General features: G+C 46.2%; 1 protein-coding gene across 2 annotated transcripts; it reads right to left on the bottom strand.

The window, feature by feature from the left end:
- Nucleotides 1-1,101: 1,101 nt before the first annotated feature.
- Nucleotides 1,102-13,537, bottom strand: FUCA1 (alpha-L-fucosidase 1). Of its 2 annotated transcripts, XM_045782399.2 has the most exons (8): nucleotides 13,093-13,536; nucleotides 11,166-11,300; nucleotides 9,162-9,299; nucleotides 6,439-6,544; nucleotides 4,818-5,018; nucleotides 3,314-3,504; nucleotides 2,085-2,184; nucleotides 1,102-1,858 (listed from the first exon to the last, which is right to left on the bottom strand). In XM_045782399.2, exons 1-8 carry the CDS (start codon nucleotides 13,476-13,478, stop codon nucleotides 1,718-1,720), a joined length of 1,398 nt encoding a protein of 465 aa, XP_045638355.1. In that variant the 5' UTR covers nucleotides 13,479-13,536; the 3' UTR covers nucleotides 1,102-1,717. The 2 variants fall into 2 exon arrangements, with proteins under 2 accessions (XP_045638355.1, XP_045638356.1); XM_045782400.2 differs by lacking the exon at nucleotides 9,162-9,299 and having other exon boundaries at nucleotides 13,093-13,537.
- Between the last annotated feature and the right edge of the window lie 2,082 nt (nucleotides 13,538-15,619).

Here is a 15,619-nt window from a genome sequence, read left to right as displayed (position 1 = left end):
ACATGCAGTTGTTTTTGAATGTCCTAGTTTTTAATGTCCGGCTCCCAAAAGGGGGAATATTTGAAGGGGGGGGTCATCAATCCTTTAAATCCACTGGAAGTCACTTCAGCCAGAGGAGGGCCTTGTAGCAGGGGGGAGGTGCAACAATGGCTGCCCACCTCTTTCCCTCTACCTCTGTGATCAGAAGCAGCAATCAGAGATCAGAACTCAAATCCCAGATATTTGGAGGACAGGGTCCTTTTTGCCCACATTGGCACCCACGAGCCGTGTAAAAGTTGCTCCAGGAGCACGTTCATAGCTGCCCGCTACATGGCTGTGGCTGGGGGATAGGTAGGTGAATTGACCAAGACCACAATTTACCATTTGAATCTTCCTCTGGAAGCTGGAGCCTTGGTAGACTCCAGACTTCTACAATAGTTCCACCAAACTCTGCCAGTGTAATTGTTGTCTAGGGCAGGAGACAGATTCCTGGTGCCTCCTCTCTGTCATCTTCCCAGAATCCTCTCTAAAGACTTCATTCCATCTCACAAAGTTCAGTGCATAGTGGTCTCATTATTATTCTAAGTATTTTCTAATTCCTTGTGGTGTCTTCTTTGATCACTGAATTATTTTGAAGTGTGTTTTAAAATTTCCAAATATATAGGTTTTTTTCCAAATATATGTTTTAAAATTTCCAAATATATAGGTTTTTTTTCCGCCAAGTTTTTATTTTCTTATGTTCCTTTAATTATGCTGTAGACATACAAGTCTGTATGATAGTGCTCCTTTGATATTTACATTTGTAAATATTCCACGTGCTTGAGAAAACTAATATTCCTCAAATGTTGGGTAAAGATTTATAAATGTATCTATTAAATAAAAAACAAACAGAAAATCTGATTAGATCTATAATAATTGAAGGGGCTGAACTGGTTGCCAACTCAAAAGAATGGTACTAGAAGTGAGAAGCAGAAAAACCAAGGGAATTATGTTCTTTGTTTGGCATTAAGGAGACTCGGCAAGTCCTTTTTTTTTTTTTTTTTAACAGAAACAAAGCTTTTCATAAGCAGTCCATAAGAAACTGGGAGAAGAAAACTACAACATGCTTTTCGGTAGAAACGATTTCACATAAAAATTTATTTATTTGATCATATTTTAAAAAGCAGGGCAGAATCACATTCGTTTTCTTCATATACTACTGTGAACAGACTGAATTTCTGAGCCCCTAGTTTGCTTTGGAAACTTCCACAGGGCGGACCACTAGCAGCCCTAGCAAGCCTTTTCCTTCTCTTCCAGTCTCTCCTCCTCCCCGAGGGGTGCTGTGACAACGGATGTTAAATACACAGCCTATGGCTGAGCTTGCCAAATCCTTTTCACCTCCTCGCATAGGCAGTAGGGTGACTTGGTTCCTTCTTTACCTGAAGTCATTGATTAAGGAGACAGGTTTCAAACATAGAGAATGGAGGGAAGTTTCCAGAGCCACTTCCCAGGTTAGGAATAGAAGGATGAATTCAGAGCTTAACCGGTTAGTGCCTCCTGCTGATCAGAGAGAGGTATGCTAGCAATGGATCTCAGGTCTCTGATCCACTGAGACATCAGTATAACGCACTCAGTTCCTTTGATTAAAATGTGTTGGAAAAGCCATCTCTGAGTAGAGAAGTAGTTTATTACAACGATGGTGCTTTAAGAGGAAAACCAAAGCAGCATATAGGAGGCGGTTCTGCCTGAACTCCAAGGATCAGTGCACTCCTGTCAGCTTTATAGTCCAACCAAACTCAACTGGCAGAGTGAAGAGTGGTAACTGGGGCAGATAAACAAGTAGACCCTCTTCTGGATCTGTGGACCACTTCAGATCTTTCTGGATCCCCAGCATTGTTATCTGCAGAAAGCAAAAGGGAATGGAGAAAAAAAACATCAGCGTGCTGAGTACAGAATATGGCTTGAACGTGATGGGAGACGGCCGTGCTGGGCCAGGGCAGGGCAGATAGTCTAGAAGGAGGGTGGTCAATATGGGGGAGACCTGGGGCAGAAAGGAAGAAGTAGAGAAGACCTCCAATTCCTTGAGGAAAGGTACCTCCCAGAGCAGACTCACTGAGGCTCCTCACCTGTGTGGTCGAGGTAGTGACGGGGGATGCAAGGTATAAGACTCCATTATCTGGCCAGCGTAGGAAAATGGCATAAACAGCTGTTCCTCTTGAGGTATACCTGAGAGAAGGAGAGAAGAAACGTCCGTGTCAGAAATATCCAGCTTGGGACCCTGACACATAGCCTCCTATAACCCCTTTCAATTATCTACCGACCCCAACACCTTGAGTCTGTCAGTGCTGCCAGGAAGGGCTACGAACTCAAACCTATTAAGGTCTGTGGGAAGAAGGCAGCCCTGTGAGACTCTTCCTGGGGCTCGCTTCCATTTTTCCCTCTCTACTGGGGTGTAAGTTTTCTTTAAACATGTTTAACTCTAACACCAGTTATTTCACACTGTAGCCATTTGCCTTTTTATTCAAATCTTTTTTCAACTCCAAATCCGTGGGAAACCGCAGCGGATCCATAAGACATGCAGTGAGGCTGGGTTGGTTCTGAGAGTTCACCGTGCTTAGAGAAGAGGGTGAAAATCACTACCCAGGCCTTCACCCCAGGCAGAAGGATGAACGTGCTTCCGCCGATGCAGAGGGCTATGTCCGATGGCATCACACGCACAGGGGCCTCTCACCGAACACCTGGCACATGCGCCCGGTGCCCTGCTGGGCGCTTTCCACGAATTCACACACTTTACCTCCACAACCACCACGGCAAGCTAAGTATCATCACCCCATCTCACACTTGAAAAACACAGGCCCAAGGTCAAATAACAGATTCACAAATCCCAGTTTGAATCACGACTTCTCCAGGAGTTAGCTTTGTGATCCTAGGCAAGGTAGAGAGCTGCCCTGGGTCCCCTGGTCACTTGTAACGTGGGGATAATAACAGTAACCACTCGGTGGGATTGTTGAGGGGATTCCGCGAGTGGAAAGAATCTGGATTGGAGCCCTAAACATGGGTGGTGCTGTGCCAGCATGGGCTATTACTATTTTTAGGAGGCAGGGTAACAAGGTCAAGTATAGTCACAGACGCTTCGTAGCTCCTCCTTTCACCGAGCCCACCATACCTCTCGCTACTCAAAGATACCCTGCTGGCTTAAGATATAAATTGGGGTAAATATTTAATAGCAAAAGCGCAGCTTCGGGGTTTCCTCAAGACAGCTCTGACCCTGGCTTGTAACACTGAGGACCTAAGGCGACGCCAGCCGGGCAGGGGCTGCCGTCCTGTTCCCGCAAGCGACAGAGGACAAGCTCACCACACAGACGTCGTGTTCTTTTCCAGTTGCACCCTCCATGGTTTCGAGGCATAGATGGCCTCCCCGTTGGTGCTCAGCCACTTCCCAACAGCAAGGAGCCTTTCTTGGAAGATGGGAACGATCAGCCCATCTTTAGTTGGTCCGATGTTGAGAAGGTAGTTGCCCCCCAGGCTCACGGTCTGCACCAGTTCCTGGCGAGAGCAGAGACAGCGACGTCCTAGCGACGGGTGCCCAGACCGGCATAGCGCTCAGAGCGCACAGGTATCAGGAGAAGAAAAAGAATCCAGGGCACATTCTCTCCTTGGTGAATATCCTTTACCCTTTTGAAAAGGCTCTCTATTTTTTGCCATCATAAAAGCAGGACGGGCTTATATGAGAAAACTGACAAATCCTGCTACAAGCTGGAGAAGTATATTCACTCGAATTCCACGGAGTGATCACGGGCCTGCGCTTCCCCCCGGTGCGGCGGGCGGCGGGGAGGGCCGTGTGTCAGCAGCACAGAGTATGGTGGGGAGCCGAGAACAAAGCACTTGGCTGTGATCCCAGGGAGCCGTGCGGACAGAGTACGGGGATCAGAGGAGAGGGGTTCTGAGTGGGTGCCAGGAGACTTGGGGGACACGGAAGAGGGATGCAGAATGTGGGACACTGTATGAAATGGGCGACATACATGTATATACTCTCCCTTCGGGAAAACATGCTGTAAAGGGACATACTCTTCAAGGCTCCTGGAGTGGTGTGGAGTGCATGGTGCGTGCGTGTGTGCACGTGTGTGCGTGTGTGTTTACTGTGACTTCAAACAGGTACGCTCCAAGTGGACCCAGAAAAAGGACATTCAGAAAATTTAAAGAAGAATGTGTTATAGTACCCCAAAGACACCACACCATTGACTTCCGATATTCCCTTCTGATCTTTGCCCTGCGCAGTGGAAATATGTTTTATATAGTTGTGATAATCTGTAACTTATTTGTCACTCAAACCCTAGGCATTGACCAATATTACATTTATAAACATTTTAATGGTTAAGGAAAATCCCCAAATCTACTTAAATATCCCGTTATGGCCGCAAGAAATTAAAACAACCCACATATCCAACTGCAAATAATTCTGGGAAGAACATCTCCATATGAAGACTTTCTTCCGTAATTACAATTATTTCCTTAAGACAGGTTTTGTTTTTTGTTTTTTTTTAAGATTTATTTATTTATTTGAGGGGTGTGGAGGGGCAGAAGGAGAGGGAGAGAGAATCCCAAGCAGACTCCATGCTGAGCACGGAGCCTGATGTGGGGCTCAATCTTACAACTCCAAGATCACGATCTGAGTTGAAACCAAAAGCTGGAACCAACTAAGCCACCCACATGCCCCAGGACAGGTTTCAATGGGTCTGTTCAATGACCCAGGGGGTTCCAGCGACCTGCACTTCCATCCAGAGTGCTCCCACCACGCTTAGTTAGAAGGCTACCTTGAGACCGTAGTTAACAAATAACCAACTCACAGGTGCTCTTACCGAAATGATTTCACATTCACTTGCGACGTCCCCCATCACCATGTTACGACGAAAGCCCCAGGAGACCCTGTCTATGGAGGTACACATTTCCCACTTGTGCTCTGGCAAGCTCTCTGGCTTGAATTTATCTTGACAGTTGTAGTATCCTCCATGGTGACAGGAAGTGTTCTGACCCCACCGGTCATTCACCACTACTTGATCCTACAAGAGGAGAGTACTGGGTCATCTGGTGTAAAACCACTTCGTTTCCTTACATAATGCAGTTTGGCAACTTGTGTATTTGGACATAAGGAACAGACTTGGTCTAGAACGGTTCTCAACTGGGGGCTATTTTGTTCAAGAGACATTTTTGGTTGCCACCGTTGGGGGGGGTGCTACTGCCATCTAGTGTGTAGAGGCCAGGCATGCTGTTAAATGTCTTAGGACAAACAAGACAGCCCCCTCAAAACAAAATATCCAGCCCCAGAGGTCAATAGTGCTAAGGCTGAGAAACCCTGGTCAAGCCACATGTAATGTCAGAGCTGGGAGAACCTGTTTTAAAGATCATCTGGTAAACTACTACTTCTCTTAAAGGAGAAATGGGGAGAAGACGTGCCTGAGGTCACACCCCTGGGCAGAGTCGCAGGACGCTGGGACTGTGAATCAGGCATGTGAACCCAGGCCAGGATGCTTTCCACTACATGGCCCTGACTTTCTTTTCCTAGGTAAAGAAAAGTCAGCAAATATTTTCTTTCCTTCAAATCTTTGCTTAACTATGAGAAATCATTACCCAGGATATCTTTTTTTAAAAAAGATTTTTAAAAATTAATTTGAGAGAGAGAGAGCACAAGCAGGGGGAGTGGCAGGCAGAGGGAGAGGGAGAAGCCAGCTCCTCGTGGAGCAGGGAGCTGGATGTGGGACTCAATCGCAGGACCCTGGGATCATGACCTGAGCCGAAGGCAGACACTTAACAACTGAGCCACCCAGGCGCCCCGCGGAATATCTCAATATTAATGATTAACCCTACTATGATTCTTGTACTGGGGTATCCAAGGTGAATACAACAGTTCTTGCCCTTAGAGATCCAGCAGAGACTGGCTGAGTAGACAGATATGTGGACAATATGATATCACATCAGAGTTATTTCTCTCACTTAAATGGGGCACACAGATCTGGGTGGGTAGGATCCAGATGTGACCTCACCTAATCCATGTGGATATAAGAGAAATGAAATTCCCTCTTGAGATTTAAACTGCATAACCAGCACAGATGAGATGAGGTCATAAATATTTGCATCTTATTCCCATAATTTCGTATATTAATTTGTATATTAATTTTTGGGTGTTTTTCTCATTTATAATGTTCGCATGCTTAACAGTTTATTTTACTTTCTCTAAGTCTCTGGGACTTCTATGATACTCCTACTACTTAAACTTAACAAGCTTTAAACCTCTGTTGTCGAAATCAAGAATTAAAGGAGAAACCGTTAACATCCATGAAGTCCCCTGGTCCCTACCACCTCCATGTCACTACTAGTATTTAGTATTGTTGCTGCTGTCACTCTTATTACTCCAGATCTTGGCTCCTTACTCTTTCTTTTCTCATAACAGATAAATAAGAGAGAAGTCATACAATCACATGCCTTGACTGGGCTATCATTGTAGAGCCAAGAAAGAAACTCTGTAGAGTTCCAGTAAGTATCAGGACATTCCCACTCTCCATCAGACCAAATCAAGTCAGGTTCATACCTGGAAGACACGCGATGAGGACAAAGTTTGTTATCTGAATCTATTCACAGTAAAGTCTTACGGATCTATTTTGTAACAAATATTTTAAGATTTGCTCCCGTTTTGAAAGTACCATATAATTCCCATGGTGCAGACAACGTGGAAAACTAAAGAGACAAAACAACAACCATAACTCTGTTGAGGTCCCTCACATAACCGCTGTTTGATACACAGTACTTTGGTACATTTCCTCCTAATCTTTTTTCAATGTCTTCTGAAGAAATAGGGTTGTAAACAGTATATAAACAATTTGGTTTCCTTGCAGCAACTAACTCCAACGAAAAGAGTGGTGTTCCAAAACTACAGAGCTAAGGTTTCTGCTTTTACGATGTATGAACAACTCGGGAAACAACCGCTGTTGGCGAGGATGTGGAGAAAGGGACCCCTCTTACACTGTTGGTGGGAATGCAGGCTGGTGCAGCCACTCTGGACAACAGTATGGAGGTTCCTCAAAAAGTTAAAAACAGAGCTACCCTACAACGCAGCAATTGTACTACTAGGTATTTATCCGAAGGATACAAACAGAGTGATTTGAAGGGGCATGTGCACCCCAATGTTTATAGCAGCAATGTCCACAACTGCCAAAATATGGGAAATGAAGATGTGGCATACACACACACACACACACACACACACACACACACACAGAGGAATATTACTCAGCCATCAAAAAGAACGAAATCTTGCCATTTGCCAAGATGTGGATGGAACTAGAGGGTATTATGCTAAGTGAAATAAGTCACTCAGAAAAAGACAAATACCATATGATTTCACTCATAGGTAGAATTTAAGAAACAAAACACATGAACAACGGGGAAAGGAAGCAAAAATAAAATGAGATAAAAACAGAGAGAGAGGCAAACCATAAGAAACAACTCTAGGGAACATACAGGGTCGCTGGAGGGGAGGTGGGTGGGGGATGGGGTAACTGGGGGATGGGCACGAGGCAGGGCACATGATGTGATGAGCACTGGATGTTCTGTGCAACCAATGAATCACTAAACTCTACCCTGAACCTAATAATACACTATGTATTATCTAACGTGAATTTAAATTTAAAAATTATCTGTGTTTTTAATTAAAAAAAATGTACCAAGAGCTTGAACTAGTCCAAGAAATGCATTGTTTTGGACAACTACCCAAAGCTTCAACTATAAAGGATCTATAGAGTCCACCCGAGCCGCAGCCGCACCCTTCACACACGCCACTTTGAGCTCTGTGTGGCATGAGTGTGTGTGTGTGCGTGTGTGTGCGCGAGCACGTGTGTGCATGCATATATACCTATAAGGTAAGCACGATTATTTCCATTTAGAGAGCAAGAATCAGATGCTCAGCAGGGCGATTTGTTTTAGGTGATAAAACGTACAGGTAAGAGGAGTTGGAACTCAAATGCACGTCTGCTGATGCCTGATCCTACGCGGTCCTCCGTAATCAGGACAGCAAGCAGACTCCAGGGAAAAGACTGCCTAAGAGGCAAGCATAATGCTGGTGGTCTGTGTTTACTGTGAACGAGAAACCGTACGAGGCACTTCGTACTCATTGCCTCATTAGTTTTCACAACAACCCTGTGGCGTATAGTATCCCCATTTCACAGATAAAGAAGCCGAGATCTAGAAAGACTCAGGAGTTTATTCGAGGCCACACAGCCAGCAAGAAAAAACTGGATTTCAGATCCCGTTCTGTCTGACTCCAAGCCTCTGCTGGTCTCTTACAACCTACTGTTTCCTTAGGGGGGTCATCTGGATGCAAGGGATTTGGTTTTGGTTTTGGTCTAAAATGAGAGTCCAGGCGGAGATGGCCGCCCCTGGAGCTTCAAAGGTCCACCATCCTCTATGAGCCAGCCCCCAGGTGCCAGAAGGGCAAACTAGAAATAAAGCATGGTGAACTAATGAAGCATCGAGCCTTACATCGGAAACCGGGGATGTACTGTATGGTGACTAACATAATATAATAAAAAATCATTAAAAAAAAAAAAGAAATAAAGCATGGTGAAGACTAGTGCTGAATCCCAATGTGAAAGTGATCATTTTAAGAAAAAGAATGATAACATCACCCTTATTCTGCACCAGGCAAGGTGACAGATACTTTTCACACGTTATTCTCAGCCCTGTATCGAAGGCATTATTTCCCTACTTTACAGAGTGAGAATCTGAGGCTCAGAAGGGTGGTCCTTTAAGGCTTGTGAGTAACAAGAGCCAGGACTTAAATGCAATCTGCCAGATGCCAAATCCTGTGCAGGGTCCTTGGGGGCCATGTTGCCCCTCTCCAAGGTCCTGACAAAGAAACCAGCACGCAAGGAGGGACTGAAGTCTTGACTTTAAAACTTAATAACCCCCATCCTCGGTTTGTTTGTTTCAATCTATAAAAGCAATACAACCACGTTATGGGAGTTTTGAACAGTAGGAGGAAAAAATATATTCTGTATTAATGCAAACCACTATTTTCATTTTGATTTTCTTATAGGTTTTTTCCACATTCCTTCCTTTCCCCTTTTCCCCCAACTTAACAGTATCCTATAAGAAACTCTGATTTCACTGATAAAAGTCATAAGGACAAAAAACTTTTTTTTTTTTTTTACCTGTTAACAAGGTCATATAGTTCTGGCATTGTTTTTGCACGGACAAAATACTGTGTTTTGAAGCCATTTTTCTTATCAAGTATGTAGAGTGGGTGGAACCATTCTAAAAGTGAGTGATAGAGTCCATAACGTATGTTCCTTAAACAGAAAAACAGAACAGCAAATGTCCATTAAACAAAGAAAAAAAATGTAGTTTAAGAAAAATCTGTGGCAGCATTTTTACGTCTCAGTGAAACTCACCAGTAAGGGCATGCAGGGGCAAGTGGGATCGCAAACCATTTCCTTAAATTATCTCGTATCGTTAACTTAAACAAAATAACTGGGTTTTTGAACACACACAGGACTACTTTTTATACATAAATACCTTAACATCAAACGTCATTTTTTAAAAGATTTTGTTTATTTGACCGAGAGAGAGAGGGAGAGAGCACAGCAGGTGGGGAGGGACAAAGGGGGAAGCAGACTCCCCGCTGAGCAAGAAGCCCAATGTGGCACTCGATCCCAGGACCCCGGGATCATAACCTGAGCCAAAGGCAGACGCCTACCTGACTGAGCCACCCAGGTGCCCCTCAGATGGCATTTAAACCATCTTTTCTTTATGTCAGTTATCTCAGTAATGACACACAGTCCTTTTTAAAAACGGTTTTCTCTGTCAGTCGTAAGAATATATATTGTAGAGATAATGGAAAACAGAAAAAAGTGTAAAGAATAAAACATCCCAAATCTTGTCACTAGGAAATAATCATTAGTAACATTTTCTACATAGTTGAAATTAACGAACATGGGTTTACGGTTTCATTTATTTAAGATTTACCAATAGTTCTTAACATAAAAATGTTAAGAATTCTCAATCAAAATGAAAGAGAGTCAAAGTGACCTATTTTCATACACAATAAAACTTGTTTTGAGTTATGAATGGTGAGTGTCACAGAAACGCTGTCCTGCAGTGAGAAGTAAGGATAATATTGCAACAGCACAGATAAGACAGAAAGAATTAGAGTTAGATACTTCATCATATGACTTGGGGACTAAACAGATACAAAGAAGGTAAAAATCAAGGATCACAAAGTCTAGTCTAATCAACATCTGACTTTTATAGCAGGACTGTTTTGCTTTGCAGGACTTTGCGTGCAGCACTGGGAAACTGAATATTGACCAGGTCCCCAGAGTCAGCAAACGCTTTCTTTATGGGCTACATAGCATTTTAGGCTTTGCAGGCCTTGCAGTCTCTATTCCAACTCTGAAATTGTAACTTGAAAGCAGCCACAGATACAACACATAGATGAGTGGGTGTAACTGTGTACCAACCAAACTTTATACAAACAGGTGGCTGGCCTACTCCTTCAACAGGGCATCAAATTTACCAAATCACAATAGAGCTGAGATGGGGTATGGTACAAATACCACATTTCCTCTCTATAGGCAATCAGACCCAGAATTGTAGGGTCCAAAATCAGATAACTGGGTTCAAATCCCACCTTTGCCACTTCCAAGATATTTGATCTTGGGAAGTTACTTCTTATTAAGTGGCAAATATTAGGGAGCATTAATTAGAATCAACCAAGCGGCTCCTTACCTCATTTTCTGGTTCCTTTAACTGCCACCCTTGTCAGTTCCCTCTTGACCTAGCATTCTTCCAAACTTTCTCTGAATGCCCACAAAGCTGCATGCTGACAGCTAAGGGGGACACAAAGATGAGAGCCAGTCCTTCATTAGACACTGGAAAAGGCCCTGGGTTGGAAGGCCTTCCAGAAAGAATCCTTTGCAGAATGGAAATGAGGCACTGTGGTCTACATGGGGTATCCCTCACCTAAACAGGGCCGTGAACTTCTCTGATGATATCACCTTTGGTCACATGAAAAATGCCAAGAACCAAACACCGCTAATTCACAGGCCAGAGCCCGTCAGGTTTACTCACTACACGCAAACTTAGAAAACACACAAGAGCAGAGAGGAATGACAGATCAGAAGAGAGGACAACAGTAACCATCTGTAGATACTTACCTCTTCCGGAGGGCTTTTCCCAACTCACCAACCAAATCACGATGGGGACCCACATCCTTAGAGTTCCAATTCCAAGACACAGGGCTCGGCCAGTTTGTGAAGCCTTCGTGGTGCTTTGTGGTCAGGACTACATACCTGTGGACAGCAAGACTACATGAGCAAAGGAAGCAGGTGGTGGGCCACAAGCATGAGCTTACCCAGGATGCCTGAGGCTTTTTAAAAAGGTTGGGAGAACTTGACCACAGGAAATGTACTTGCATGAGTGACTGTGTGCTGCAGTCACATCTCCCCGTGGATACTGCTCCAGGAATGGAAGCAAACTTACGGAAGCCAGAGTCCTTCGTCCCCAGCCAAGGAGAAGGCCCAGCGGGAAGAAAGGAGTAGGTGAGGGAAAAGAAGCGCACCTTAGCTCTCTCGTTCTGGAGATAACAGGAAAGTAAAAGAAAAGGCTATAGGAACTGCCTCTCATTTATAGAGGTGACAAAAGACCAAAAGAGCTGGGGAGAAAAGTGTAATGTTGAAATAACACTCAACATTTCATTTGCTTGTACGGCAGAAAAACCGACGATGCCTGCACGTGATAATTTAATCACTGGCTGGTGTGAGGAGCTCCAAGACTTGAAGGGCCACATAGTATTTCAGGCTTTGCGGGCTCCTTTCCTTTTTCTTCTTTAACCCTTTTAAAATGTAAAAATCATTCTCATCTCATGCAATTTACAGAAACAGGCAGAGGACCTATCTCTCGGGCCACAGTTTGCAGACCCCTGGTATGGTGAAAAGAACCTTTGCTTTGGAGTCATGAGATCTGGACGTAGGACATTAGTTCCCTTCCTCTTTCTGGGCTTGTCACCTGGGCCACAAAATAAGGGGTCTGGACAAAGGTCTCCCAGATTTCAATTTTTTTATTTGTAAATTAGGGATCTCTAAGGCTCCTATTAGACAGTGACCACCACCTGTGTTTATTAGAGCCTTACATTTCCATACATTTACCGGCAAATACTAAATGTCAGCTATAAATTTTCTTTAGTACAAGAAAACTTGTCGGAGGGAAACTAAAACCCCGGAGGTGACTGAGGAGATAAGGTAAGGGTGGAAGACGGCTCTAAGCCAGGAGCTGGACAACCTCCCTGCCTCCGTTCTTACCCTCCTCCAACCCGTTCCCTCCTGGCCGCCAAGCTAACTCTTCTAGAAGCTGAGGGCAACCATTCTCTGATTTCACACCTGGCAACACAACTGCCCTCGAGGATTAGTCCTTCCGGATTGGCCCCAGCCTTCAACAGCCTCTCCCTTTCTCCACTTCACGCCACACTTTCACTTCCCTGAACCTTCCGCACAGAAGCTCCGACAGCTCTCAAAATAGTTCAAACATCTCTTGAGCACCCTCTGTGTGCAGACGAGTGAGAATCGGTCTTGTTGTCCAAATATACTGCGCACCAGTACTCTCTTTCCCTCCCGTTTCCTCTGGGAGATGTTAAAGCTAAAAAGAACTAATACGACCCCTTCTATCACCACGGAAGGAGGCTGCAGGGAGGGGACAAAACGCCAGACCACTGGATGAAAATTCTGGAATCCTGATTGTCTTGTTGACCTGTAAGGGACACTAAGTATCACATGGCTCGATCGTCTCGATATACAGAAGTAGACACCGAGGGCTTTCCAGCCCACCACCTCCCTGAAAACCTTTACTTTCTTCTAACCCCCAAGCAGACGCGCCTCCTCCGCGTGATCGGGCGTGCCACATTCAGTTCTGCATCCTTCAGGAGGCAAATCACGGGACCCGGGGGCACCCGAAGTCAGATCGGCAGCTGAGCGACCCCGGGCGAGCCGGCTCGACTCCCCCCCCCCCACCCCCCGCTCGGTTCCCACCTGCCTAACGTCAGCCCGAGCCGGGCAGGGGGGCTCCGCCGGTCCCCACGGCGACACTCACTTGGCCCCGGCCGCCTGGAAGAGGTCGGTCCAGGTTTCCGGGTGGAAGAAGCGCGCCGTGAACTGCGGCCCGAAGTCGGCGTAGCTGAAGCCGGGCGGGTAGTTGTCGCTCATGAACTGCTCGTACTGCGGCAGCCCCTCGCCCTTCCAGTGCCACCAGAACCACTCGCTGCCCCAGGCCGGCACCGAGAACACGCCCCAGTGCACGAACACCCCGAACTTGGCCTTGTCGAACCAGTCCGGCAGCGGCCGGGAGTCCAGACTCTGCCAGTCCGGGGTGTAGCGGCGCGGACGCTCGACCCCGCGCACGTACGCCGCCCACAGCACGAGCAGCAGCAGCGGCAGGAGCAGCAGCCGCGGCCCCGGGCCCACCGCCCTCGACTTCATGTCGGAAGTCCGCGTCGCGGCCTCCAAGCCTCCGCCGCCGCCTCTTAACGCGCAGGTACTGGCCGCGCGGTTCCGCCCACTCTCACTAATGATTGGCTCGGAAGGGAAAAGGGGCGTGTCAACCCGGCTGCTTGGCGACTGTCTTCCCCTCCCGGTCGGCCGTTCCTGCAGCGCCCTCTGGCGTTCAAAGGGAGAAAAACGCAAAGCGTCGTTTGACCGCGCTCCGCGGATGGACGAATGAACACTGGGGAAGGGACTTGACAGCGGGGTGAAATCGTGGGGGCATGGAAGGCCCAGTGCATGCCGAGAGCTGGGAGTAGTCCATTTTGCCATTGGCAGCCATAGGGGGCTTCTTGAACTGTAGTATAGAAGAGCAAGCCTGGAGGGAGAAAGGCATTATGACAACCCTGGCAGAAACGCGGGATGGAGGGATGGGGGGAAGAAGTATTACCAGAGGAGAGGAGGGAGAAAGCTGGACATTGAATGAGGAAGAGCCTCTGTGATCACTTTGCCTGTCTAATATTTATTGAGCTTGCTTTCGGAATTTTTTTTTTTAAGATTTTATTTATTTGAGAGAGAATGAGAGTGACAGCATGAGCAGGGAAGAGGGGCGGAGGGAGAGGGAGAAGCAGACTTCCCGCCGAGCAGGGGGCCCGATGTGGGGCTTGATCGGAGGACCCCGGGATCATGACCCAAACCAAAGGCAGGCACTCAACCTACTGAACCACCTGGGCGCCCCTGAGGCAATACAAAGGGCTTAATGTCTAACTGGAAAAATAAGACCCATGCACAGACTGCGACGAAGGAACATTTTTAGAGTAGCACGGTGAGAAAATTAAGAGCCCCAGGCCAAAAGAGTGCCCGTGTCAACCTTCTCTGGCAGGGAGGTCACGGGTTCTTCTACAATTTGTACAAGATGTGTGCTCAAACGGGGTGAGGTCATCAGGTGGGGAGGGTCTAACGACCCCATGTGGCACAGCCATTCCCCACCTATCAGTGAGAGGAACTGCAGCCTATCAGAGTTTGAAGGGTCTTTGGAGATCCTTGAAACTATCCCCTTCCCTACTCTTCCCAGGAGGAAACTGAGACCCAGAGAGGGGATTGGAGTGGCCCAAGATCACAGTGCTAGTGTGAGCAGGGGTGGGGCCAGAATCCAAGTCTCCCAGTGTGGAATCTGTGCGCCCCTCTCCCCCCCTTCTCTCTTACACCCTGAGAGGGGTTGGGGCCTGTGTTGACAGAACCAAGCACTTCCTCATTCTAAGAGTGATAAGGAAACAGAGTAGCTGTTGCTGATTGAACAGCTATCTTATCTTGGGTGTTTCTCTGCGAGGTTGTGTTGAAATGGTGCCCAGAACAGTGAGCACAGACACCTCAAACCAAACCAATACAAAACCCATTTTGTTTGCACGCATCTTCTAGTGATCAGAGTGACTAATGGTCTTTGATGTTAGAGAATTCATCATGGGGAAGATAAAATGGGACACCGTGACCTTCACTTCTCCTTATCCTTGTAACCAACAAGTAAATCTGCAGGGACAGGTGAGAGACAGGACCACAGAGAGGGCAAAGCTGGAAGTTGGGAAACCCGCATTTCTAGCACTGGATACCACCTTGTTGGGGCTTCTTGGGCAAGTCTTGTCCACTGTCTGGGCCCATTCCCTCATCTAAACTATGAGGGCGGAGCTCTGTCACATCCAGGGTCCCCTTGCTCTGCTTGCTCTCCTCCTCCATATACTAGTTCTTTACATAGGGCAGAAATTGAGCGTGAATGTGAAAAGAGAGAGGTAGAAAGTGTGGAAGTGCATTTAATTCAATGATTTTTAAACTCTAGTTTTATTCATTAAACATAAAATATTTACTGAGTATCGATTTATGCCAGGCACTTGTGCATTTTCTTTGCTAAAAGAAAAGACCCCACCAATAAATAAAGAAAGGTATGTCCAGACTTCAAGGAATCACAAATTTACCTCAAAAACTAATGCCATGTCTTTGCCTTACAAAAAGATAGGTATCAGGATTAAAATAAAATTTGATGTTCCAGAATGCTTTTCAGGAGCAGTTTGGTTCCACAGATATTGACCAGCCCTCTTAAGACTCTATGCTGTTGGACACCTGGGTGACTCAGTCAGTTAAGCATCTGC

Source organism: Ursus americanus, chromosome 33 (assembly GCF_024610735.1).
Source record: "Ursus americanus isolate L20-20 chromosome 33, mUrsAme1.1.p, whole genome shotgun sequence".
Lineage (NCBI taxonomy): Eukaryota > Metazoa > Chordata > Mammalia > Carnivora > Ursidae > Ursus > Ursus americanus.
The sequence above is the reverse complement of the archived record's forward strand: the minus strand, read 5'-3'. Positions and strand labels throughout refer to the sequence as shown.